Source organism: Mytilus galloprovincialis, chromosome 8 (genome assembly GCF_965363235.1).
Source record: "Mytilus galloprovincialis chromosome 8, xbMytGall1.hap1.1, whole genome shotgun sequence".
Taxonomy (NCBI): domain Eukaryota; kingdom Metazoa; phylum Mollusca; class Bivalvia; order Mytilida; family Mytilidae; genus Mytilus; species Mytilus galloprovincialis.
Genome location: NC_134845.1, coordinates 82,412,643 through 82,439,557, shown reverse-complemented (window position 1 = coordinate 82,439,557; position 26,915 = coordinate 82,412,643). Strand labels below are relative to the sequence as shown.

At 32.8% G+C, this 26,915-nt stretch overlaps 2 protein-coding genes across 2 annotated transcripts; both read right to left on the bottom strand.

Annotated features, from left to right (window-relative positions):
- Positions 1–26: 26 nt before the first annotated feature.
- Positions 27–9,460, bottom strand: LOC143043798 (uncharacterized). The gene is made up of 5 exons (XM_076215979.1): positions 9,452–9,460; positions 3,800–4,065; positions 1,693–2,572; positions 846–996; positions 27–295 (listed from the first exon to the last, which is right to left on the bottom strand). Exons 1-5 carry the CDS (start codon positions 9,458–9,460, stop codon positions 27–29), a joined length of 1,575 nt encoding a protein of 524 aa, XP_076072094.1.
- Positions 9,461–9,533: 73 nt separating this feature from the next.
- On the bottom strand, positions 9,534–12,142 carry LOC143042683 (uncharacterized). The gene is made up of 4 exons (XM_076215111.1): positions 11,475–12,142; positions 10,785–10,868; positions 10,323–10,436; positions 9,534–9,889 (listed from the first exon to the last, which is right to left on the bottom strand). The coding sequence occupies exons 1-4, from the start codon at positions 12,058–12,060 to the stop codon at positions 9,705–9,707; spliced, it is 969 nt and encodes a 322-aa protein (XP_076071226.1). The 5' UTR covers positions 12,061–12,142; the 3' UTR covers positions 9,534–9,704.
- Between the last annotated feature and the right edge of the window lie 14,773 nt (positions 12,143–26,915).

The following is a 26,915-nucleotide window of genomic DNA, read 5'->3' as shown; positions in this document are numbered from 1 at the left end:
CACCGTAAGATGGTGCCAAAAGAACATCACCATCTAAATATAAGAATTTGACAATTGCCTTCTAAGTGTTCCTGAATGTAGCTAGTGCTAAGTTTTAGTTGATAGACACCGCACGTTATGTTTCTCAGATCTTCTTCATCAAGAAGTGGAAAATCGTCTAAAGTATGATTATCTGGCTCTTTCCAAATTGTCTGACGCCTCTCCAAATTTTCTTCTTCTACCCTCTGTTTCAGTGTATTGACTCTTTTCGACAGATGGAGCATTTTTGCAGCCAATGCTTCTTCATTGTCACATCCTTTTTAAACAAGAAAATTTCAATTATAATACAAGTAAATAGTTTCACAATTTTTAAATCAAATATGAAAAAAAAGTGTGGTGTGATTTCCAATGAGACAACTATTTACAAGTTTACCAAATGACACAAAAATTACCAACTCTTAGTCGCAGTATGGAGAGTTGTCTCATTGGCACTTATTCCACATCTATATGTATATGCAAAAGAACAATAATAATTAATGTTTTATATTATCATGTGGTATTATTTATCATTTGTCTTATAGATTTTGTTTAGATTGCTTGTTTGGTTAATTTGCTTTCTAATGAATAGTTATGGAAAAGTGATTAATACTTTTTAGAGAAAGTTTTTTTTCTTCGTTCATTTTCTTAAAAATATATTTTTTTAACTTAGTGGAAAATGACAGCTCTCACAGTGCGAATTTCCTTGTGAAAAAAAATGTGTCTTTAAAATATCGCAAATTCGATTTGATCACTATTTATGATTTCATGATATACATAGTATACTTATCACAGTTATCAATACGAGCTATCTTAGTGAGAATGTTTACCTGGAGACAACGGCGGTAAATATTTATTTGATATTCCAAATACAATGCAAACATAATCTCCGATATATGGAACTTGTTTATTTGGTAAAACATGGCTCAGATACTTCCATCTCTTGATTCTTGCATTAGCAGATTCTACTACCCAACGGACCTAGAATGAGAAAAATAGTATTCTAGGGCTATTTTCCTACAGCTTGTAGATAAAAGGTTTGGTTGGCTTGCTTACTGTGTTTATATAACTGTTTGCTCAAACATTGAAATAAAGTTTTACAATTGCAATTAATACATAGGTAGGGCTTCAGTTAATATAATGCTATTGGATGCTTGAGCAAACATATATACGATAAAAGCAAGAAATCCAACCAAACCTTCGAACTACATGCATTAGAAAAATAGCTCTAAACATAAGGTCTGAAATTTATAATCGGTTGCAATTAAAACTATGTTTGTCAATGTCAATTATGTTAAATACATTGTCATTTTTGCGAACAGTAACAACAATACCGTCACGTGTGAAGAATATAAAACGTTTATGGAAGGTGTGCTACCTTTTTTTCGTTATTGGTTTGTTTAATTGATATTTATGTGTAAAAAAACTTCATAGGGGAAAACTAAAAATACGCAGTCCTATAAGTTACTTTTCTTTATTTTTATTAGTGGCACAATAGTCATAGTCTTAGTAGTAACTAACTATGTGCATATGTGAGTTGGGTGTGCTTCGTATGAATAAGAGCATTTTATGTGTAGCGATAAAAATATCTTAACATAATACTATATATAAAGTGACGCTGTTTCAAAATTTGTTTTGAGAATTATACTACAGTATTTTGGCTGTAGGGGTACAAACCTTAGTAACTAATCTGCTTGCATTGGCTTCATCTGTTGTCATCTGTTTTTGGCCTTTCGTTAAAAAGCTTGGCATCTGTGCCTTTATCCCCAAATCATCAAGAAGCTCCAATGAGTCCCTGACTCCTCTGTCAACTACAAATATATCATTGTCTTGTAGCCATTCTTTGATATCTTCTACATCTGTGTTAAACATATGTTTGAGGATTGCCGCATCATTATTTTTGCAGTCGGCCATGTATGGTCCAAGAACAGTCACAAAGTACCCTGTAGTAGTAACAACTACCATTGGTTTAACAAGCGGTCGTCCCTTGTGTAAACTATATGACCGTCTTTGAAAATGAAAATTTCCGCTTTTCTGAATATACATATAGGTGCCATCAAGCACTAAGACGGCCTGTTTGTTTGTTCCATCCCCAAATAAAGTCTGAGCTAGTGGTCGTGTGTGCAGATTAACGACTTCATCATGGCTGATGTGATTAAAACCCAAATTTTCAGGTACGAAATTCTTAACTAAAGCTTGTCTGACACATGAAATACCTCGGCGTAAACTTGATCTTGATATGTTGAAAATGGTAGATAGCACTTTATTTGAAATTCCAGATTTTAATTTAAAAAGGAAAATTCTAAGAGAAGTTCTTGTGCTTCGTGTAGGTGTATTTCTTACTATATTTTTGATGTAGGAATGAAGATCATTAAAATTGTCCTTATTTATACCGGTTAAATTGATAAAGTCAGAGTCAGATAACACTTTATCTGTATCAAAGTCAATTCTTGATTGTTCATTTTGTAAGGCTGTGTATCTTAACTTCTTCAAAAGATCCATAATTGTAGATCTGTTAAGGATGACATTATCATTTGTACAGTTTATTTTACTTAGTTATAGTTATTGACCAAGCAAGTCGGTATATAGAATTTAATCTGCACAGCTCAGGTGACCCTTATTAACCCGAACGACGTAGGAGTTCGGGTTAAAGGGTCATCCTGAGCGCGTGCAGATTAAATTCTATATACCGATTTGATTGGCCCAATAACTGTTTTAACACATGACGTCATTAATTTACGTGAATGTTTTAGATGTGGACGATTTTCCGCAATCCACGGATCCTAAGAAAGGGGGAAATACGACTTTCATTGGTAAGTTTTAAATTGACAACTTTTTTGGGGTTTAGACTTTTGCGATTTAATGGCAGATTTTTTCTTAATGTTTCTGTTTAATCTATTCCCATTTTTTTATTTAATAAGTGACGATTAAGACTTTGACAAATTGAGTACTTTCAAATCGTTGTATGAAAAAAAAATCATAACTGAAAGGGTTATTGAGTTTAGATTAATTGCTTTTGAATTTCTTTCAATCAATGATATGCTTCAATAGAGAAAGATAAACCGAGGAAGATGTTATATTACCTAAATTTTAAATGTTGAATAAACAGAAAATACGTTTCTCTTTCCAATCTTTTCCTCCCCCTCCCCCAAATTTCTTTGTATCTACTGTATTAATTTTTAAAACACGTCCATCTAAATGAAGTCTGATTGATCTCCAGCTAATCTCCTTGTTTTAAAACAAACTTAAATATGACCCCTTTAAATTCGATCCAAAAATATAGGGAATAGATATTGAAAAAGTCGTTATAAATTCCATTGAGTCTAAAACTAATCCAAATCAGATTTCTTTTATTCGGATATTCTTAGCTACATTTCTTTTTTGGCGGAAATGACCAAAAATTGTTTTAACTATCTTTCTTCTGGTTTTAAAACACTAATTTAAGATTTATGTTGTACGCAAAATATAATAAAAATTTAATGTTCAAGGTAAGATGAAAAAAAGAAATGAGAAACCTTTGTTTTTTCCTATTTTGAAACTACGTGTTTTGCCTTAAAATCGTCAATATTGTTTTAGTCTCGCTACACTCGGTGATATATTTTTTTTAATTTGATAGAATAACGCCCCTGTCAAAATCTAGGAACCGCCCCTAAAGGTAAAAATAGATTTGAACTGTGCAGTAGATCTGAGGTAGTTAATGCACACCTTTGCTGTGCATTATCCAGATTATAGTACAGTAAGAACAAAGAGATTTTGCCCATGTCATGTGTTAATTCATGTTATTGCATCTTCTGTAAAATTATCTTCCGTCAAATGTCCCGGACAACAGCGACATCCTGCAGGAATTATAACCTCTTTTTGAAGAAATGCAGAAAATCGTGCTTGTGATGGAACAACAATTAGCTTTGGTCCAGGATTTTTGCATATGAAACAGTATGAATGGCTTTTTGATGTAGAAGGTATTGAAAGAGATACTGATGGTGGACTGGATAAAACAGTAGATCTACGTTTTGCTGGTGGAGCATAATCTTCATCGTCAGATAATATGTGCTGTACAACAGAGGATTGTCTAGTTTCCTGAACATAGTATTTGTGTCTACACGTATTGCATATTTTGTCTTCTTGTTTATGTGCTATCAAAAAAGTCTTCTTCAAATGCTTAAAAATTTGCTACAGATTTATTGATTGATCTTCTTTCATGTGGTTTAGTTCTTTTATTGCATAGAACGCAAGGGTAATACTGTGGACCGCTTCCAGGCATTCTGAAGTGAAATAAAGAAATGAATCTTAATACGCAAACCACGATTGCAGTTTAGAACAGGAGATTTGATGCATGCGATAATGAACAGCAACCCAACAATATAAAACAGAGCAACAATTTTATAACACATCTTATTTTTAATTATTGTGTATAAACATATGTGTTCAGGAATGAAAATTGAACAACAATGTGTAATAAAATAATTTAGTTTCCAGTCCTAACTCACTGCCACTAGGAGTCACACTACAAACAGTATTTATAGATCATATATCATATTTGATAATTTATGGGGGACTGAATATGCAGGTATCTTAACTTGTTTAATTTCTATTACTCATCAGAAAGGCAAGTTCTATATAGAAAAATTGTTAGATAACAATTTCTTCTTAAAAAAAATCAAATGCCAAATAGAAATGTTTCAAAATAATGTCATCAATTAATCAGTAAGTCTAGAAAATATAAAAATATCAGTGGATCCATTCAAACAATCACAGAAATGAAAGAAATGCATTAGGTTTAATGGAAGTATACAAAAAAAGAAGATTAAAAATACTTTTTAAGAACCCGTACTAGCTATACCATGTCGGTCTAATGCGTAACGCTCTAACCATTACACCACATCGTCGTACATTCCAAAGAAGGAAAACAAGAGGTATATAAGTTACAAGGCGGTACTTAAACTAGTCGTCTGATTTTGTTTAATTTTTGTTTTTATGTTTTTAAAATGAGTAAAGATGTATTACTGCTTTAGCAAAGTTATGATATTTTTAAGACGGTTTTTTTAGAATAAATTCGGCTTTAATTTAAAGCTGCCCCATTTTTTTTTTTTTTATATTTTTTTTTTTTATTTATTTTTTTTTTTTTTTTTTTTTTTAATTCATGAAATGCACATTTATACCCCTGGGGGTTGAAGGCATATACAAACAATTTATAGCAAAGCCGACCAATCTTAAACATAACATTTCAAAATCCTTTTTAAGCGTTACAATAACCTTGAAATGAACTCTCATTTTATTTTCCAATAATAGAATAAAACGTTGTATAAACTACGGGAAAATCTCCGTCGGCAGTTGACGAAGCTACGGAACTTTTTATTCCAATTTTTGTTTGTTATTTAAATCTATAAATTAATTTTGACTTACCTCAATACGTAATCTCAAAGAAAGGCATACTTCAGTTGCAAGAAAAGATTTACATAATGGACTACAGTATATATATATATATATATATATATATATATATGTCAGAGAAAATACAAATTCGAATATGTCACCGTCCGGCAAAACTGCCTGCATCCATATTTCTGTTGGTAAGTGCAACAAACATGCGCCATGTAATTTCAATACATACAAAATAACAGAAATATGATAGATTTTATTCAAAATATTATAAAAAGAAGATGAACTATATAAATTGTTTCTATTTTAATATAATTTCGTGGTATATGCATAAGACATTTCGCCACAAAATCTATCGTACCTCGGAAATAACATTGTCGAATCCTGATTTGCTTGTTTGCAAAAGTTTATTTTTCGATGTGGCCACAGACCTCGACCACGCTAAAAATTGTTGCAAACGATTTCAAATTGTCAAACAATTAAAATGAGATTAGAATTACTTTGGTCGAGGCATGTGGCCAATGCGAAATTGAGCCAAGAAGTGTGAAATTCTTCGAAAATTTTGATGTTTTGAGCATTCCGGTTCGACTTCGGGTGTTACGTCACATTAGTGACGTCATGAAAATATGATTTTTTTTTTAACAAAATAACAAACGATATTGGTAGATATGTTTTAACTATAATGGATCCACCTTGTTTATATTTATTTTTTGTCATTTCACAGGGCCAATGTAGGCACTTCGTGGCCATACTCTAAAGAAGAGAACAGATGGAAAAGTAATTTAGAAAATAGAAATGAACTCAAACGGTATTCCAAAATTTATCCTACCCTCTGTGAACATAGATCAATTCAGTTGACAGTTTTATATCCCGATGCAAAACTCGAACTGTTAGTACTTGTGGCTTTAGTATCGGCAGCCATTTATGTAACAAACAGTCTTTTGATATCGTTAAACATTTAATTATGGAGTGTCATGTTCTATTGGACCGAAAGGAGGGAGGCTACCTTCTGTGGTGCTTAGTTCGTTTTTGGTGGTGCTTAAATCTGTATTTAATTAAATATATCTTAAAAGACCCATTGATCTTCAATTTGACCATACTTGTATGTGCCTGTGGACCAATAGGCCTTTCAAACTAACTAAGACTCCAAGCTAAAAAAAACTACATTATGCATTGATTCAAACACAAATCAATGGTATCAGTCAGTGAGAGAGAAGCCCCAAGACAAAATACTTAAGGTCAACAAACAAGTCTTCAACAATAGACCGTAGTCTATATATACATTACGTCATATATGGCCCAAATATAAGTACAAATTAAAAAGTAACCATACAAGTTCTTAAATTTGTCCTAACTATACTAAGGAAAATAAAAACAAATTTCATATTGACAAATAACCATGGCAACAAACCATGACGAAATTTGCATATTTTCCATCAACCTTTAATGTATATTTTGGATTGGAAAACCATGTGTGCACCAAAGAAATAACTTTATATTTGGTGTGATTATGTAAATATCTATAATGCAGCTTCTGTAAAATTATTTTGTTGTTTCTTGGTTGCATATTATTACATAGTGTGACGTTATTACATCAAACATATTGTGTTATTTATTCATATTTCTTGATCTTATGAATTTCTTAACATAATGTGCAAATTTGAAATACATGTATGTGTAGATCTCAATAAATTTATTTTCTTGGGCCTTTTCCCTAGAAACAAATTTAAACAGTGCTATGTTTTTCTTCAATTGGTCCCATATGCAACGGTCATTATGTCGTGACGTCATATATCGAATGACGTCGTTGTTTTGCATGTTATGTCACAGACGTTGAGCTGTCGTATTTTTCGTCATATGAAATGCAACCTTGAAAAACGGTCGGCAACAAAAGGGTTAAGTCGGCCTCATATCTTGACTTACATCTAGAAATTGACAATGAGGGTCGGTTGAAAACAAAACTTTACGACAAAAGAGATGATTTTAGCTTTCCAAATGTTAACTTTCCATTTCTAAGTAGCAACATTCCAGCAGCACCTGCATACGGGGTATATATCTCCTAATTGATACGATTTTCCCGTGCTTGCATTTCCTATCATACTTTCCTTGATAGATGGTTGCTGCTCACAAGGAAGCTATTAAACCAAGACTTCCAAATGCTGAAGTTGAGATGATCCCTTAGTCAGTTTTACGGACGCCATCACGAGTTGGTTGACCGTTATGGAATAACCGTTTCACAAATGATATCGGATATGTTCCTTACATCGTAACTACAATCGCCTTCCCTTTCATGAATGTGACCTCCCGAATTAGACTATTTACCATATTTGCTATCACATAAGCAACTCGACGGGTGCCACATGTGGAGCAGGATCTGTTTACCCTTCCGGAGCATCTGAGATCACCTCTATCTTTTGTGGGGTTCGTGTTGCTTATTCTTTAGTTTTCTATGTTGTGTCATGTGTACTATTGTTTGTCTGTTTGTCTTTTTCCTTTTAAGCCTGGGTGTTGTCAGTTTATTTTCGATTTATGAGTTTGACTGTTCCTCTGTTATCTTTCGTTCCTCTGTTATAATTGGTTACGTATTTTTTAATTGACATGTTTAACACGCCAACATCAATTCAACCTAAGTTCTTGATAAAATGTGTATTGGTCAATCAATTTTGATAATCAAAACAAACTTTTTCACGGATGAGAACATGCGATAAGCTTATATATAGCATACGATAATAAGAGAAAGATTCCGATTTAAGTATTCCTAAGTTAAGTAATTTTATGCATAATGACTGATGAATTTTAAATAGCTAGGGGATTTTTTGGTGAAATCTTAGTTAAAGGAACACTTAAGTTAAGATGTTTTATGCATACGGGACCAGACCTATGTATGAGGGAAACATATTCCTTAATCCATGAATGACTGCCACAAAATAAAAACCAGAGCAAATATCATCTGCAGAACTTTCTAAATTTATGTCGATAGAAAACACAATATTTTGAAATAACAAAATTTAGCAAGTTCTAAAATTTGTGAACTAGATTTCCTTCTCAGTTTTGTGATTTCTTTTTTATTGTGCGAGCTACACATTATTGACCCAACAACCTTTTATAATCCATAATCTTTTGAAAGTCTTATCATTCTCTCGTTTGCTACTGCCGTATTAACAACATTTCTGCAAATGTCTTACATAATTTCAAATACATGTCCTTTATAAATATGTATGCAGTTCTATTCATGGCTAGACTAAACATGCTAAAGGCATACTTCGACCTTCACCTTTTCATTTACTTTGTTTTTGACAAGGTGACTTAATTATTTTTTTTATTTTTTTTAAATACTTATATGTATATTTATGAATGGATATGTCTTGTAAAGCGCTTAGGGTAATTTTAATAATTATATAATAATGTTGTGTTTAACATTGACTATGCGAAAATAGTAGCCAGGGTGAGAGACAATAGTGCACGACCCGAAGGGGAGTGCACTATTGTCTCAAACCCTGGCTACTATTTTCCATAGTCAATGTTAAACACAACATTAATATCATTATTATACTGACTGTGTACTATTTTGAATAGTGACAATAGTGTATTTCAATATAAAAAATATGCCTTTTATGTAATCTTATCAACATATATTTGCTCTCTTAAAAAGACTTTGACTTTGTCTTTATAGCTGCAAGAAAGATTATCAAAGGGATTGATTCAATAGTATGTTTTGAGGTGAAATGATTGATTTTAACTCTGTATCTGAATATAAATCATTACTGACATACAATAGAATACTGGTTGGCCTGGTGCTAGAAGTTGTGTTAAACTTGCTATAAAAGAGGGACGGAAGATACCAAAGGGATAGTCAAACTCATAAATCTAAAACAAACTGACAACGCCATGGCTAAAAATGAAAAAGACAAACAGAAAAACAGGTTCCAGCGGTTTGCTCATTGTTGAAAGCTTAAACTCATGTTCACTTCAAGATGAAGAAGTACAATTAAAGCATTATGTCCTAGATTTGTCTCTGTATTATTTTGGATTTTTCTCAAGAAGGTGTACTCCAAACCTCTTCCATTTCATTTATTAACCTTCTTCACAGTACTCTATAACTTAAAAAAAAAACAAGTAATAGTAACAGTAAATGTCATTTATTACAATTTATCTGTAACAAATGACTATTTTGGTTTCAATAGCAGTAAACATATGTTAACAAATATAAAATAAAGTTTTAACAGAAACTAAGGTATCTTAAAGTCTCTTAAATGTCCTTATAATTCAAGTAATATCTACTACAATGTATTTTCCATTATTGTTCAAATTCAATTATTGTAATAGTTGATATTAACAGTACAATTTGAAATATTCATCAATGGCATCATCTTCATTTGCTTTGGGGCACTTATTTGGTGGTCAGAATTCTCGACTGATTGGCAATAGTCCACCAAAACATCATCAGGTAGTCCCAAAAAGTCAATGATATCTGGATCATATGGTGCAGTTTCAACTGAAATAATTTAAATAAAGTCAGCTTTTGAGTGTGAACAAAGTACCAATACTATTAGGTAACAAATTATTCTAGTTGAACATAAAAAAAAGTTGCACAAATAGTTCTTGGCCATATTTACACATCCAGCGGTACCATCATTTGTACTATCAAAAACAAGTAAAAGCGTACTTTCATTTTTAAAATGTACTGAAGAATGTTGAGACATAAATGTATTTACATGTGTTAAATATGCAATTAATTCACCTGAATGCCATTTTGTTCATGAACTCCATTATATGTAACGGGACATGTAGGAGAGTGACTTTAAGGAAGATCTCATTGTTGAAGACTATGTGACAAACCTTTTGTCATTTATTTCATGTTGTTGACCCAAAATATATGTTGAATAGTTAATACTATTTCAATAGTACCTGAATACAAAAAAAAATACCTTGTCTCTTACTATTTCTAACAGCAGAAACAGTCTCTATTACTGGTAGAGGTATTGGCTGTTCATTCTCATCCGACGTGAAGGTAGAAACAGTCTTTTCCTGGGACAAGCTAACTGTAATAAAAAGAATTCAGTTTGTTTTTACACTATCTTGCATGTAAGGAGAACTATTTATATATTATATAGACTATATGTACAAAAGGACTTAGGAGCCATATGAAAAGTTGTCTTATCAGTATCTTTAAACAGTACAACCCAAGTTTAGTGGCAAATATTAGAATACAATTTTCGATGTGATTTTATTGTGCTATAATATTTGAGGGGAGTCAATGCAACAATGTAGTGTGCTATATTTCATGGTACCAACAAGACGATAAATACATGCATTTCTCCTAGGTTATTTTTTCTTTGCATTTCTTTGATTATTTTGTTTAATTTTATAGTTTACATGATTATACTTACTAGTTACACTCCTACTTTCTGTCTGTTGTAATGTGCCATAGGTACATTTACTTAATGCATCAGACATACTCTTTTTCTGTTTATCTGAAATGTATTTATAAAAAAACAATGAAAGCATTTATATGAGTTCAGAAAATGATTGACAGACAGTAAAATTAATTTATAAACATGCACAATAAAATAAAGAAATGTACAAGAATAGTCATTAGAATAAAGAATATATAAATATTGTACTCAGTCATTTCACACATTAAACCCAATACCTTTTTGAGATTTTACATACAAATTTTGGATAAACTCAATTATGATATTAAAAGCAGAAATATTCTTACAATATTGTTGTAATTCAATGTATATTTTTGTTATTATATGTACAAATGATGTACTGCATAAGATATATATAGATATAATTTAATTTTGGATGTAACGCATCTTCTGATTGGCTGACGTTATTTTGTTATCAGCCCATAGACATAATTTAGTCATGTGACCGTGACGTCAACCTTTTTTCATGGTTTTCTACGGTTTGAAATGAAATTTAGAATTAAATTATAAGAAATGACTGTAATATACCACATTTTTTATGTTATTTCTTCATAGACAGAAAAAATATTAGTCATTCCTTAAATAACTGTAATAAAATTTTAGCAATTGCACAATGAATATTAAATATTTGTGTATAGCATTTACCTGAAGTATCATAACAATAGCTTGATAAAGATGCCTCATTTCTGTGTCCACTGATAGTCTTGATGTGACGGGATTGGAAGCCACTATAGTCCAGCAAGGTTATGCATGTTGACCGGATACAGTGGTTGGTGTATTCTCTAGATAATTTTGCTGACTTCGACAAATTCTTCATAAACACTTTTATGGTGTTCTGTCCAATTGGTTCATTTCTGAACCACATATCATCTTGTTCACTGAATGAATTCTTTGGATGCAAGAATAATCTATTGCTTGCGTTATTGTGTTTCTTTAGATATTTTACAAAAGACTTAACAGGACATCTATCTGTGCCAGTAGCATACATCATTCCCCCTGAACCCTCTGGCTCATTTGTAGTACCTTGGTGGTTTTTTGTTAGTTCTGTTGTAAGTTTACGGACATACATCTGCCCTTTTTGATCCGAGTCAACTTTAAATTCATCAACCTTCAATTGTGAGAGATTTTCTTGACCCCTTCTGCAGAAATATAAGATTGTCTCGAATATAGTTTTATTTAGAAGGCCCTGGGGAGTTGACGTGTTAAAAACTAGTGGGTGTTCATAAAGCATTCTCAAATCCTCTAGGGAGATAGCCTCATGGTGGGTAACAGTTCCTTTTCCCTCTTCTCTCGTTTTCCTGAGTAGGGAAGTAAAGTTGCCGTTCGCTCGGGTAAATTCGGGGTCGGTTATGATGTCAAAAAACCTGTCGTTCTCCTTCAGATATCTATTTATGCTCTGTCGTATGGCTAGAAGAGTATTTTTCTTGTAATATTTTTGACTTTTATTTCGGATGTTGGCATAAAAATCTTGCAATAAGTTTGCGATTTCATCTTTTGTGGCTTCCAAAATGTCAATTTCCATACCTCTTTCAACAATGAAATCTGACAAAACTTTAACAGCAAAATGTTTCAGAACAAAGGAAAGCATGCATACCAAAGAAACTCAAACTGGGGTGATCCGGCTCAGATCATCCCTGTTAGAACAAAGGAGCTGGGATGTAAACTTTGTTATTGTAAATATTAACTCTATATCTAATATAAAAGTAATGAAGTTGTATGCAGGATCGCGGAATTTTTAGTCCGATCCAAAAAAATAATGATAATTTTTACCATAAATGTCTCATTTTGAACAGTGATAGGAGTTACAGTATATTAAGAATAACCATAAATTGACTTGAAACATAACTTTTATTTGTATTGACCTCGAAACAGGATGGCAATACTCGGCAAAGCCTCGTTTTCTACATTTTTCCAAACCTTGTACAAATAAGAAAATAGTATGTATTTTAACTTGATTTCCTGAAATAGAACTAATTTCTTAAAATCAGTTCTCCAATGGTACAACAAAGTTATTGTTTCAGTCTATGCTCTTAATTGTGAAAAATGTATCAAGTTTGAAATCTCTTGAGCAACTGCGATAACACAATAATTAAAGCGCTGTAATACCTTTCAGGTTTGTCCTGTATTTTTTAATCAGGAAGGTCTTGGTGATGTGATTAAAAAAATAAGATAGATACTTTGCAATAGTTGCTATATCGGGAATGCATTTTTAGTAACAAGCAAATCTTCCTGTAAAATAGAAAGAAGCGATTAAAAAGCGGTGTCATTGTCTACTACGGTGACACTGTTGTTCAAGGCTTCAAACTTTACTGGTTTATCTTATCTCAGCAGAGATTATCCAACTTGAATAATAGACTGCACTGTCAATAAATGCTGATCATACTATCCAAACCGTATGACGTGGCTCTGTACTTATACATCCTGTCATTGTGTAATTGTACTATGTTAAGTTTGTGTATTCTTGTGATTCATTTTTACTTATATGCTTAATCTGTGATAAGGATTATAGCACAATATTAACTGCTGTATTATTGACATTTTTACCTAATATTATGTCTATTTCTTTTGTTCACGCATCGTTGTCAATATAATGGAATATGATGCTACTGTCATAGAAGTGAGAGGTTTAGCTAGCTATAAAACCAGGTTCAAGCAACCATTTTCTACATTTGAAAATGCCTGTACGATGTCAGGACCATGACAGTTATTATCTAGTCGTTTGATGTATTTGAGCTTTTTTTTTACCATTTGATTAGGGACACTCCGTTATGAATTTTCCGCGGGAGTTCAGCATTTTAATGATTTCACTTTTTAATCATATGTCCGTTCGGACTATTAAAGGCTCAGTTTCACAGTACTGTAGAATTGTGTTATTTCCGGGGAGGACACGAGACCGAGAATTTAATCCTTATACCTTATAATAAGAAATAAAAAATATAACAATACAACACAAAACATACGAGACAAAAAAAAACAACAAACGACATCAAATAGTATACGAATAATACATAGCTGAAAGGGTGATAGAGAAGATTGTTAACCCAAGGCGAATGCTGTCCCCGCAGATAAAGCCCCAAACAACATCATTTTGTGTGTAAATCTCATTACATAACATGCTTGATAAATGCATTCGGTATTGACAATTCACTTGGAAACTCAACATATACTCTCACGTTGCTTACCAAAGAAGAAATCCTGGATAATCATAGGTCTGTTCCAAGTTCCTTTGGAATTTCAACCAAAGATAGAGAACTGGATCTTCCATCACTGTATGGGATACATAAACCACAGAAGTGTCCTTGCAAACAACGGTATATTGGTGGGTCTTCCAAGTGCTCCGCGAAACCTCTTTCTAAATTATTGACCTCTATAATATCAGCAATCAAAGTCCGGCTGTTATTGTGAAACTGACTATTCTAGAGGTGGCGTGAATCAGATGTGGATACTAAAAAGTTATAAAGATCTTTTAGATTTCATTCAATCTAAGACTCTTTCATCTTGCAATTGTATTAAAACGTTTGACTTTCTACACTTTACACAAGTATTCCCCATTCCTAACTAAAAGACAAATTGAAAGAGTTTGTATTGCTTTGTTTCATAAAAAAAGATTGGCCAACGTTAATACAAGAAGTTTGTTTTAGAAAGGGATAAACACTCTGATTCAAACAAAAAAGTCAATGAAACTGGCATTATCCAGGTGCTTGATTCTGCATTCCAATGGGGACCAAGTGTGCCTTCTTCTTTCTTCATTATTATGAGGCTTACACCATACAGGATTCTTAGGAAAATTTATTAGAAAATAGCAATATCCGTTAACTTTACTTGTCACTATATAATTGACGTTCTCTCTCGCAAAATAATTCAAAATTTGGTGACTATGTTAGACACATCTATCCCATCTTACTAGCGGTAAAGGATACAACAGATACAGTTAGTCTGTCTCATATTTTGACTTACATCTAGAAATAGACAAAGATGGTAACTTGAAAACAAAACTTCTCGACAAAATGGATGATTTCAGCTTCTCAATTGTTAACTTTCCATTTCTACATGTATGAAGTAACATTCCAGTAGTGCCTGCATACGAAGTATAGGTATCCCAATTGATACGATATTCCCGGGCTTGTATTTATGATCATGATTTTTCTTTATAAAGGGTTTCTGTTCACAAGGAACTTATAAAACAAAGATTTCCTAATGGTGTAGTTAAAATCATCCCATCGTAAATTTTACGGACACCATCTTGATTTGGGTGACCGTTATGTAATACCCGTTCAACAGATGATATCGGATATGTTTCTTATGTAGTAACTACAATCCCTCCCCTTTTCAAGAATGTGACCTACCGAATTAGACTATTTATCCGGATTGTAATAACATGAGCAACACGACATGTGGAGCAGGATCTGCTAACCCTTCCGAAGCACCTGAGATCACCCCAGTTTGTCGGGCTATTTCCGATTTATGAGTATGACTGTCCCTCTGGTACCTTTCGCCGCTCTTTTTTTACACAAAAGGAAGTGAAGTCAGAATTTAACTTGTACTATCCATCATACAGATGAGACTTCATGATATAATTTATAATTTATTACTGGAAAGAGTCAGAATGCATGGAGAGAACCATCAGCTTTTGCAGGAAAGCTTGAAAACCTAGTCAAATAAGTCACAACCTCTTTGTTGACAAGCTAAGGGATCACTGTAGACTACGTACTAAGTTAAGTTTGCTTCTTGTACTACACACAAGAATTAACTTAAGGATATAACTTATACTATCCATCACACACATGAGACTTCACGATATAACTTGTTTTATCCTTCATACAATGGAAGTGACGTCAGGATTTAACTTGTACTATCCATCATACACAAGACGTGACGTCAGATTATAACTTGTTCTATCTACTATACACAAGAAGTGACATAAGGATATAACTCAAACTATCCATCATACACATGTGACTTCACGATACAACTTGTTTTATCCTTCATACAATGGAAGTGACGTCAGGATTTAACTTGTACTATCCATCATACACAAGACGTGACGTCAGAATATAACTTGTTCTATCTACTATACACAAGAAGTGACATAAGGATATAACTCAAACTATCCATCATTCACATGAGACTTCACGATACAACTTATTTTATCCTTCATACAATAAAAGTGACGTCAGGATTTAACTTGTACTATCCATCATACACAAGACGTGACGTCAGAATATAACTTGTTCTATCTACTATACACAAGAAGTGACATAAGGATATAACTCATACTATCCATCATACACATGAGACTTCACGATACAACTTGTTTTATCCTTCATACAATGGAAGTGACATCATGATTAAACTTGTACTATCCATCATACACAAGACGTGACGTCAGAATATAACTTGTTCTATCTACCATACACAAGAAGTGACTTAAGGCATAACTTGTACATCAGACAGGCTTCAGCTATCTTTTTCAATTCACAAGCGCGATAAATTTTTTATTAATTGTTGGTTGTTTAATTTCACTTTCAGCACTCTTTCATGGCGAACTTTTATTTATTAGTGGAAAGAGTCAGAATGCATGGAGAGAACCATCGGTTTTATGCTGGAAAGCTTAAAACACTAGTCAATAAAGTCGCAACCTCTTTGTTGACAAGCTAAGGGATCGCTGAAGACTACGTACTTGGCTTCTGGTAGAGTCAAATTCATGTATGGCATTTTTGAAGTAAGAAAATGTGGAGAAGGCCTTAGAAATGGACAACCAATAGATGGCATTTACGATAACTTCTAGATAAACCGTTTTGTGTTGTTTTTTGAGGGGTTTAAAATATCAATGTCGTTTTTTGGTGTTTAATTATGGTCGAAATTTATTCATGTTATTCGAGAAACATTGATGGTCATACTAACAACAACAAAATTATACATTTTTTTTTTATCAATTTATTATAACTAGATATTTTCAAATAAAATTGTCTTCTGTTGGCATCAACGTTCAGAACAGTGTCTTTAGTTTTCACTGAAATAATTAAATAGAATTGTTGATATTACGTTACCTCGTTCTCAATACATATAGTTCGTTGGATTATATTCTTAGTCTGTTCAAGTATACTTTATGATTATTCATCTTTGAACCGTTCATTCCCTTTAAAATATCGCTACTTGTTCCTTTCCTTACACGTATCCCGACCTGCAGTGCATGGTAAATTCAGAACTGGAGAACATTTAAGATCAAACGTCATCTTGGACACAATGTGTGACTAACCACAGCGTGAGCTACATTAATAACTTTCTAATTCATGCCTTCAAACCATTTATCACATATTTGAACTCTTTATTCGTGATTTAACGGAATTTTTACCTTTATGATTACAGCCTTACTTTGCGTTAAAAGGGCTGTGCTATTATTGTCTAAAAATAACATTCCATACATTATATTATAAATTTAACACATAATAAATTGTATTTTGTTTTGTATTTTCAGATTTTTACCATTTGCTGGACTGGTTCTTGATTAAAGTATAAGTACCTGGTATTTTTTTCTGCTTGAATCTACTCGTCATTTATACTTAATGGTCAGACCATTACAGTGAATTTATAGTAAATATAATAGTACGAATGTAACTGTTATTTCTGCAATAAGTGCATGCTGACAAAAAGGAATGGCAAAATGTCTGTTATAGTTCGTTTCCTGTCTTATAGAACACGTCAATTGGTTTTCTCAAACAGAAGGAAACTATAAAAAAACAACGAAGATAAACTTTTCATTTCAGAAAACTTAATAAGATACCGCTATGGGCTCCTGAAACATTTAAATGTCCTACGGTTCGCCGAAAAAAATCTTTTTTTTTGGACCCATGATGGTAAAATCATAGGTAACGAAACACCAGAATCGGAGGATTATATCGTTATTTCGTGTAACCAGGATATATAGTTATCATAGGTACCAGGATTATAATTAAGTACGCCAGACGCGCGTTTCGTCTACATAAGACTCATCAGTGACGTTCATATCAAAATATTTATAAAGCCAAACAAGTACAAAGTTGAAGAGCATTGAGGATCCAAAATTTCAAAAAGTTGTGCCAAATACGGCTAAGGTAATCTATGCCTGGGTTAAGAACATCCTTAGTTTTTCGAAAAATTGAAAGTTTTGTAAACAGGAAATTTATAAAAATGACCGCATTATTGATATTCATGTCAACACCGAACTGTTGAGTACTGAGCTGTTTATACCCTCGGGGACGAAACGTCCACCAGCAGTGGCATCGACCCAGTGGTGTAAATCAGAGACCTAGGAGGTGATATATCCGACGAAGACGACGATTATTAAACTGTTTACAGCTACACGTGTATCATTGTTTACAGCTACACGTGTATCATTGTTTACAAACTATATACTATTTACAAACTTGTCTTAAAATAGATACTAGTGAGCGCTTTTCAATATAACAATTCAATTATTAATCTAAAATTCATTCAGAAGAATTTGTGAAATGTGAAAACATCAGAAATGTATTGATTTAAAAATTATTACCTTGGAACTGGCAAAATGTGTTTATTTTAAAAGACTCATTTCAATTCTACACAACATTTTAACAAAATACCACATTCAGCTATTGATTAAAGGGTGATTGATAATACATCGATGAGTTAAACATAATCGATAGGTAAATATGTAAAGCTCATGTAAAACGACGTCTTTTAACAAATGTGATTTTTTTGAAAGAGGCTTTCAAATCTTTTGAATCATTTGTATCTTCCAAAACTACCATACGAAGCTACAACCAGAGACAACCGCTAATCATGTACTTGAGAGGCACATTCATAAAACCTAGGTTCGGGAGCCAATTTGCAGCTCGTTTTCTGAATAGGACAATAAACTCTCTAGTATGGTATATGTCTGAATTTAACGTCATATATTTGGATATGGTTTGTTCCACTTATATCGACATGCTCAATGTTTGGGTTTTCTGTTAAATTAACTGTACATAATGTATCATAATTCTGTTAATACTTCCCATTTCAATCTATCAGTTTATAGTATTGATCATAGTAAATATTTACATTTGTGTTTACACGAAATAGTTATCAAAGGTACCAGGATTATAATTTAGTACGCCAGACGCGCGTTTCGTCTACATATTCATGAAGTGTTGACTACTGGGGTGGTGAAACCCTCGGGGACGAAATGTCTACCAGCAGTGGCATCGACCCAGTGGTGTAAATAGTCAAAATCCTGCTTCTAACTTTAACTTACGTACAACACTTCAACCCACAGCACTCAGCTCCGATTTCTTTTTCGCCCATATTACAAGAGTCCTTACATTGAATGAAACAGTCTGGTACACCTGTAAATTAATCACAATATTAAATTTTTAGCACAGCATAATTTTACTGTTGTCTGTCTTCTTATCTTTCATCTACTGTTATATATCTATCGTTCTACGAAAAAAGTAGGTATGTTTCCACAAAAACTATTCTAATCAAAACATATGCAGAAATTTCAGTGAAAAAACTAAATAAAAAATATGCGTTTTTGATAAAATATTTCGAAATTGATTATGTATGTCTATAGTACTATTTTTCAATCAATTGCACTTTAAAATACATGTTCGTTTACATTTTTATCATTAGTTGTTATAGCCATATAACTTACATGGTGGTGGTATCGTTACTGGAGTAGGTAAACAACAAAACCTGTTACCACAACAACCGTTTGTATCTTTGGTACCATCACAGTTTTCCCCTTCACTCATACACGTAGAGCCATCAGGACATGTGTTTAGGAATGAAATAGAACACGGTGATGAGATTTCTCACAGCAGAGAATGATTAGACATGAAACAAAACATTACTATATCTAAATTCATATTTCGGAGAAACAGAGATATCAAAATGACAGAAAAAGAAGATAACAAGATTCAGCAAAAACATCAGTCTTCTAAAGCTACACTAAAATGAAAAGACTGAAAAAAAACTAAATCATGAACTCAGATGTACTCAATGCTTTACTGGGGGTAACAAGTTCCCTTTTCTATTTTCCCTAATGCATAGGAGACACGAATGAAGTTTGTGTATATATGGCGGTTTTTGTTTTTATTGAAATACAATATTTTTATACTACTCCTATTCATGATACAAATACCCATACACTGTGGTTTTCTTCAGTTGTAAGAAATAGAAAATCAAAACGTTATATGTATGGAACACCGTTTAAGTGTTATCTATATTTACGGTAAAATCCTTTAAAATAAGTCATAATTGGCGACGAGCGGCTTTGTTGATAAATAATGGAATCATAAGACTGGTATATTTTATGGTATATCCTTTGAAAATGTCCTGTACCAAGTCAGGAATATGGCCATTGTTATATTATAGTTCGTTTCTGTGTATGTTACATTGTAACGTTGCGTCGTTTGTTTTCTCTTACTTTTGAGTGTAAATTCACATTGCGATAAGACGTGTCACGGTACTTGTCTATCCCAAATTCATGTAGTTGGTTCTTATGTTATATTTGTTATTCTCTTGGGATTTTGTCTGATGCTTGGTCCGTTTCTCTGTGTGTTACATTGTAGTGTTGTGTCGTTGTTCTCCTCTTATATTTCATGCGTTTCCCTCAAGTTTAGTTTGTTACCCCGATTTTGTTTTTTGTTCATGGATTTATGAGTTTGAACAGCGGTATACTACTGTTGCCTTTATTTAGTCGGAAACTGCATTTTTCAAGTAAGGAATATGACAGTTATTTCCTTTGCTTTTTTGCAATCATCTGAGATATTTTGAAATTTTGGACGACATATAAAAAAAGATTGCCAATGAGATAACTCTCCACAAGAGACCACAATGACACATAAACCAACTACTATAGACCACCATATGGCCTTCAACAATGAACAAAGCCCATATCGCATAGTCTGAAAGAATATCTTCAAAATGAATAGAATTTGCGGTTAAAAATACGACGATGATAATGACAGAAATAAATTCGTTACTTACCAGTACATTTGCAACATGCTTTCCCACACTTGCACCTAACAGATAGTTTTTCCACCTCACCTCCTAATGACGTACATGTATCAGAGTCTGAACAGTATCCACCTCGTTTGGTACATGCAAAGTTTCGTTCGCCTGTAATTTTATAAGAAATAAGATTGAAAATCAATATAAGCACGATATGAAAAAAGCCCTATGCTACAAAAATCTTTAACAGATATTATATATTATTGTTTAATATATCAACTGTTTTAACTACATATTCAAGATAACGACGAGAAAAAAATCATCGAAAAATTAAACAACAATCCAAAATCCACAAATCTTTTCACAGAAAAAAAAGAATTAAAAACACGAATCCACATGTCATATACTTAAACACGATCAATAAATTTCAAATATCATCCAGTGCTTATTATTTCTGTTGAGCATTTTAATAATATTATGTGCTTGTATCCCCCCCCCCTTTTCCAAAAAAAAAAAGAATGAAAATAAATAGTTAACCTCAATAAATTAATTCGCCGTTTCAGAATCTTATGCATTCGTGGTAACTATTTTTAAATCGTACACCAAAATATTGTGATTGCTTAAACAAATTCTAAACAATGGAAATTAAACCAATGACGTAATGTTATTTTCATTTTGGTGTACGAACAATCAGATTCCGCATAGTCTTTTAGATTTTGAAATGGCAAATTAAAATAAAAAAACAAATCAATACAACACTATTTTACAATATGATTTAGATTTCGGCATGAAATGACCTAACAATTTTTCAGAAAAATACCCATTTACATTACGATTGCAGTTTTGATCCAATTATCATAAAACAGAACAACTGCTGAAAAAGAAACATGCATGGGCTTTGATAATTTTTGTAGGCCGTACGGTAACCTATATCTTTCAATTTCTGTGTCTCTTGGTCTCTCATATAGTTGTCTCATTGGCAATCATATTAAATCTTCTTTTTTTATTTGAAAGGAGTATGTGGTGTACTAATGTGAAACATTTGTGCATTTATTATTTTTTGTTAAAAACCGTGTCATACTTGACATAAATAAAACATGATGCTTGTATTTTGTAATTCATTCCCAATACAATTTATTTAACCTCTGTCCACTTTGACAATCATTTTTTTAAATTTATTTATAATTATTACAAACCATGCTTACAATGAATTATTGATATTGCCAGAACCAAAACGAGTAGAACAGTTTTTACCATATTTGCTATCTGAGAGGTAATTCAGAGATAGCATGAAACAACGACGATGATAGCTTTATATCTGAATAAGTCGGATCAATGGACCAATGAAGAAACTATGTTGCATTATGGGAGTTGCATTGTTGTGGGTTTTTGATTGGTCCATATGTGTTTAACAACCCCCAAATAAGTACGTTTGTCTTTGACTTCTGACGAAAGAGTTATACAACATGTATAACATGTAAATATACTTCTAATAGCAACTTAATCATGTCCAAAAAAAACCTTTAACGATGCTTGAATTAGTTTTGTCTTTAAGCAACAGATGTGAGTTCTAAAAATAACAAACTATCTATTTGATTTTACATGAACAAGTACGGTTAGGTATCATTGTTATATTATACTGTATTGAATAAGTGAACAATTCAACGAATAAACAAAATAGACATTGAATTGGCAGTTAAACCGAAAATCCGACATAATTGTCCGTCCAATATATTCAAGTATGGTGATATTTTAGCATGTGTATAAATGAATAAATTCAAATGAAACGGAACGCGGAAAAGGGTAAGTGACAATTCACCGGTTCAGAATCTAATGAATCCTGGGTAATATTTTCAAAAGTGTACACCAAAACGTTGTGATTGGTTAAAAATGTCATAAACAATGAAAATTGAACCAAAGACGTGACGTTATTTTCATTTTGGGGTACGAACAATGAAATTACCCATGTTTCTTTAGATTCTGAAAAGCCGAATAGGTCAGTTCTAGTAAAAGAGTAAAGAATAAATTTTAAACCTCAAACTGAGCTCTATGACTGAAATTGTTTATGATGTCTTTATCTAAATTTTAATCAAAACGTTCGCTATTAATATTCGTAACGTAGAATAAACTGTACATATAACCTTTGTATTCGTGCCTCAGGACCCTCTGTGGCCTCAGGACCCTCTGTGGCCGAGTGGTCTAAGTTGTTCAACTAATTTATCATCTACTTTTTAACACCGAGGTTGTACGTCAAGTTCGAACGCCGCACGTCGCATATCTGCTCGACTAAAATTTTAACCGACAACGATTGTCAGTTTTTTTTCTGACGATGGTGGATGGTTCTCTCCGGGCACACCGGCTTTCTCTATCAATTAAAACTGACCGCCAAAAAATGACCGTCAGTGGACGAAGTGGCGTTATATGGATCAATACAATCATAATAATTATTGACAGTTTAATTATATATTTATAATAAGTGTATAAACAAACTCATTGAGTTCATTTTGTGTTCACGCAAAAGTGAATCTAAATCTGTGGTTACATTGAATAGATATAGGAATATGTGGTATGAGTGTTAATGAGACAACTCTCCATCCACATGATCCAAGTAACAATTTACAAAAAGTAAACCATTATAGGTCAAGGTACGGCCGTCAACTCGGAGCCTTGGCTCAAACCGAACAGAATGCTATAAAGGGCCCCTAAAATTATCTGTATAACATGTTTTGTGAATTCGTTTTTTTAAATGAATTTCGATTAAAGATTCGTACTTACTAGACGGGAGAAATCAGTTTTAAATGTGTTAAGTCATTATAAGCTCTTCGGTGATAATAACTATGAAGTTTGTAGACTTATATTTGAGCAGAAGTTCTTTCATATTTTATAAGGCATCCAAATACCCGAACTGGGTGTATTACATTTTGTCTTAGTCTTTGATTTATTTTCAAATTAAAGTTTTGTCACTACTAAAGATACTAAATCAAAATTCTAAATCCAATATTTCTTTTCAACGAGTCCGGTTAGAGAACAACGCTTTAATCTTAATCTACCTCTATGTAACATACGAAAGTCGCCGTCTTGAATTGAATGTGATTTCTTTGATGATCAACAAAAAAAATACATCGTTCACCCAAAACAATCTTCATAACTTGATAACTATTTACACCACTGGGTCGATGCCACTGCTGGTGGAGGTTTCGTCCCCGAGGTTATCACCAGCCCAGTAGTCAGCACTTTGGTGTTGACATGAATATCAATTATAACATTTTGAAATTGCCTCAATGCTCTTCACCTTTGTATGTGTTTGGCTTTATAACTATTTTGATCTGAGCGTCACTGATGAGTATTTTGTAGACGAAACACGCGTATTTCGTATTAAATTATAATCCTGGTACCTTTGATAACTATATATTCATGCGATGTCAAGGTTTAACTATATATTCATGCGATGTCAGGAAAACCTATGTTTTACGTAGTCAGATTTCTTTTAATAAATAACAGGTTTATTCTAAATACATATGTTCAAATTATTCCTTATCTGTATTTGGTCTTATAATGTTTATGATACTTGTGTATAAATGTGATGTGACACATTTTATATCAAATCTTCGAGTCAAAGTATATTTATATGTTTCTTCTTCAAACAAGATGCGAACATCATTATTACAAAAGAAGGTAAACTCTTCGCTTGCTACATGTATGACCAACTTTGAAGTTCATGACCGTCTAATTTGCAATCTGGTAGTTTTTATACAATGTAAAGAAGCCTTATGTGATTCCTTTCATTTGTGTTTGTTTTATTTGTGTTATAACTTAACGGGAGGGATTGTGCTCATATGATGAAGACATAATCTTTTAATCAGCTTAATTGAGGTCTGGAACTACATGTCAGTAACTGCTAGTAGTCCTTAGTTAATTTATGCATCATTGTCATTTTAGTTTCTTTTATTACATATTCTGACATCGGACCCGGACTTCTTTTAAACTGAGTTTTACTAAGCGTATTGTTGTGTGTTTGTTTTTTTCTAAATTAGCTACAGGTATAGGGGAGTGAGGCTAAGATATATAAAAAAATGTTTAACCCGTCCGCATTTTTGCGCCTGACCCAAGTCAGGAGCCTCTGGTCTTTGTTAGTCTTGAATTAGTTTTAATTTTAGTTTAGTTTAGTATATATGACGTCCATTATTACTGAACTAGTATACATCTTTGTTAAGGGGCCAGTAGAAGCACGCCTCCGGGTGTGAGATTTTCTCGCTGCATTGAAGACCTATTGATGGATGACCTTCAGCTGTAATCTGCTCTTTGGTCGGGTTGTTGTCTCTTTGACGTATTCCACATTTCCATTCTCACTTTTATTGTGATGATACAAGGTCAAAACATACACACCATATTTAGTTTTGAAAAGAGGCAGGTTTGGAGATATTTGTACTTTAGTCATAAGTTTCTATCAATCGAAAACCGATTCAAAAACAAAAAAATAAGGCATATCATGTCTTTGACTACTTTGTTGTAAAATTTCAAAATAAAACAAAAATAATTGCTTAATTTGTAATCGGGTAATTATATGAATTATCTATTTGACTATTTTTTATGCTCCCGCAACAAAACGTCGAGGGGCAGATAAAATTTACCCCTGTCCGTCTGCCTGCAGTCCGGAGTAGACATTGTTTGTCTGGCAATTTCCTCCTACAGTTTTTAAAGAACAACTTAAATATTTCGTATGTTTTTTAAAAACATAATGAAGTGTGGATGGCCACAAGACTTGATTTTTTTTTAAATTCAGAAAATTCAGTGGCGGATCCAGGGGGGGGGGCGGATCCATGTTCCGGGGCTGCGCAACCCCCCCCCCTTTATTTTTGCCGATCAATGCATTTGTATCGGGACATATGTTTTGCACCCCCTGCACCCCCCCCCCCCTTTGCCCTGGGTTAGCACACCCCTTTCGAAAATTCCTGCATCCGCCCCTGAAATTACAGGTAGGTTTACTTGGTCATTTGTTTGTACACGCTGCATAAAAATATCATGATTTGTCCGGCTATCTCTTCCATCCTACAGTTTTGGAGATACAGCTTTAATATTTTGTAGAAAGTTCTTACACATAATGGAGGTGCATAACCACAGGATTTTGATTTCTTCTAGATATTTTGAAAATTACTAGAAGATTGACCTAGTAACTTTTTTTTATTACTAGTTGCATAACGAGATGATGTTTTGTCAGGCTGTTCCTACAGTTACATCATTAGATCAAACGGTCACCATCTATAAACAAAAGCTATGCCCTTTAGATCGTCATTGTGGAAAAAAAAACATTACGTTTGGTTTATTTTTTGTTGCGCATGAACTGATTATGTTTCATGGATGGATACCCTATATCCTTTGTTATACTATAACAAGTATTCTGTTTTCTTTATAAATTAAGAGATGAATTGATCATCTACAATTGTCATCATCTACAAACACAAGCTGTGCTAATAAGATCTTTATTGCGGAAAACAAAATATTTATACATAACTTAACAATGCTTTATGTTTGTATTTATCATGCATGTGTATATATTTAAACATTATCAAGTTTGTTGCAGTTTTTTTTTTTTATTGCGAGCATAATTTTATTTAAATATTAATCTATTTAATAGTGAAGATAAATAAAAGCAAAATGTATAATACAGATAATACGAATTGTATTTGTCCAAAAAACACCCTGATACCAAATTTCCTAAACAGTGCTAAATTTCTTTTAAGCAGAGTGTCAAAATGCTTGTTGCCTGAGTGTCATGTTATTATAATGTGTGCTCGTCCTTTTTTCTTGAATGTGTCATCATCGAATGAAACTTGACACCAAAGTTGTAATTTTTATGAGCAGCCCGGTGGTCAGTCTTACAAGAACAGAGTATGTTCTCTATAAAGGACTGATTGATTGTTTCATATTTAGGTGCTATAACATCCAGTGTGAAATATTTCATGTCTGTTCCAAACGATTATATAGATATAGGAAGATGTGGTATGAATGCCAATAAGACAACTCTCCATTCAAGTCACAATTTGTAAAAGGTAAAACATTTTAGGTCAAATCACTGCCATCAACAGAGTATTGGCTCACATCGAACAGCAAGCTATAAAGGGCTAAATCATG

Excerpts from the sequence above, each read along its gene's own strand:
- LOC143043798 (XM_076215979.1), bottom strand. Across the intron at positions 997-1,692 it reads CAAGCAGATTAGTTACTAAG|GTCCGTTGGGTAGTAGAATC; the intron begins GTTTGTACCCCT and ends TTCTCATTCTAG. Across the intron at positions 296-845 it reads TTTACCGCCGTTGTCTCCAG|GATGTGACAATGAAGAAGCA; the intron begins GTAAACATTCTC and ends TTGTTTAAAAAG.
- LOC143042683 (XM_076215111.1), bottom strand. The coding sequence starts at position 12,060 with ATGCTTTATGAACACCCACTAGTTTTTAACACGTCAACTCCCCAGGGC. Across the intron at positions 10,869-11,474 it reads CTATTGTTATGATACTTCAG|ATAAACAGAAAAAGAGTATG; the intron begins GTAAATGCTATA and ends AATACATTTCAG. Across the intron at positions 10,437-10,784 it reads AGAAAGTAGGAGTGTAACTA|TTAGCTTGTCCCAGGAAAAG; the intron begins GTAAGTATAATC and ends TTTTTATTACAG.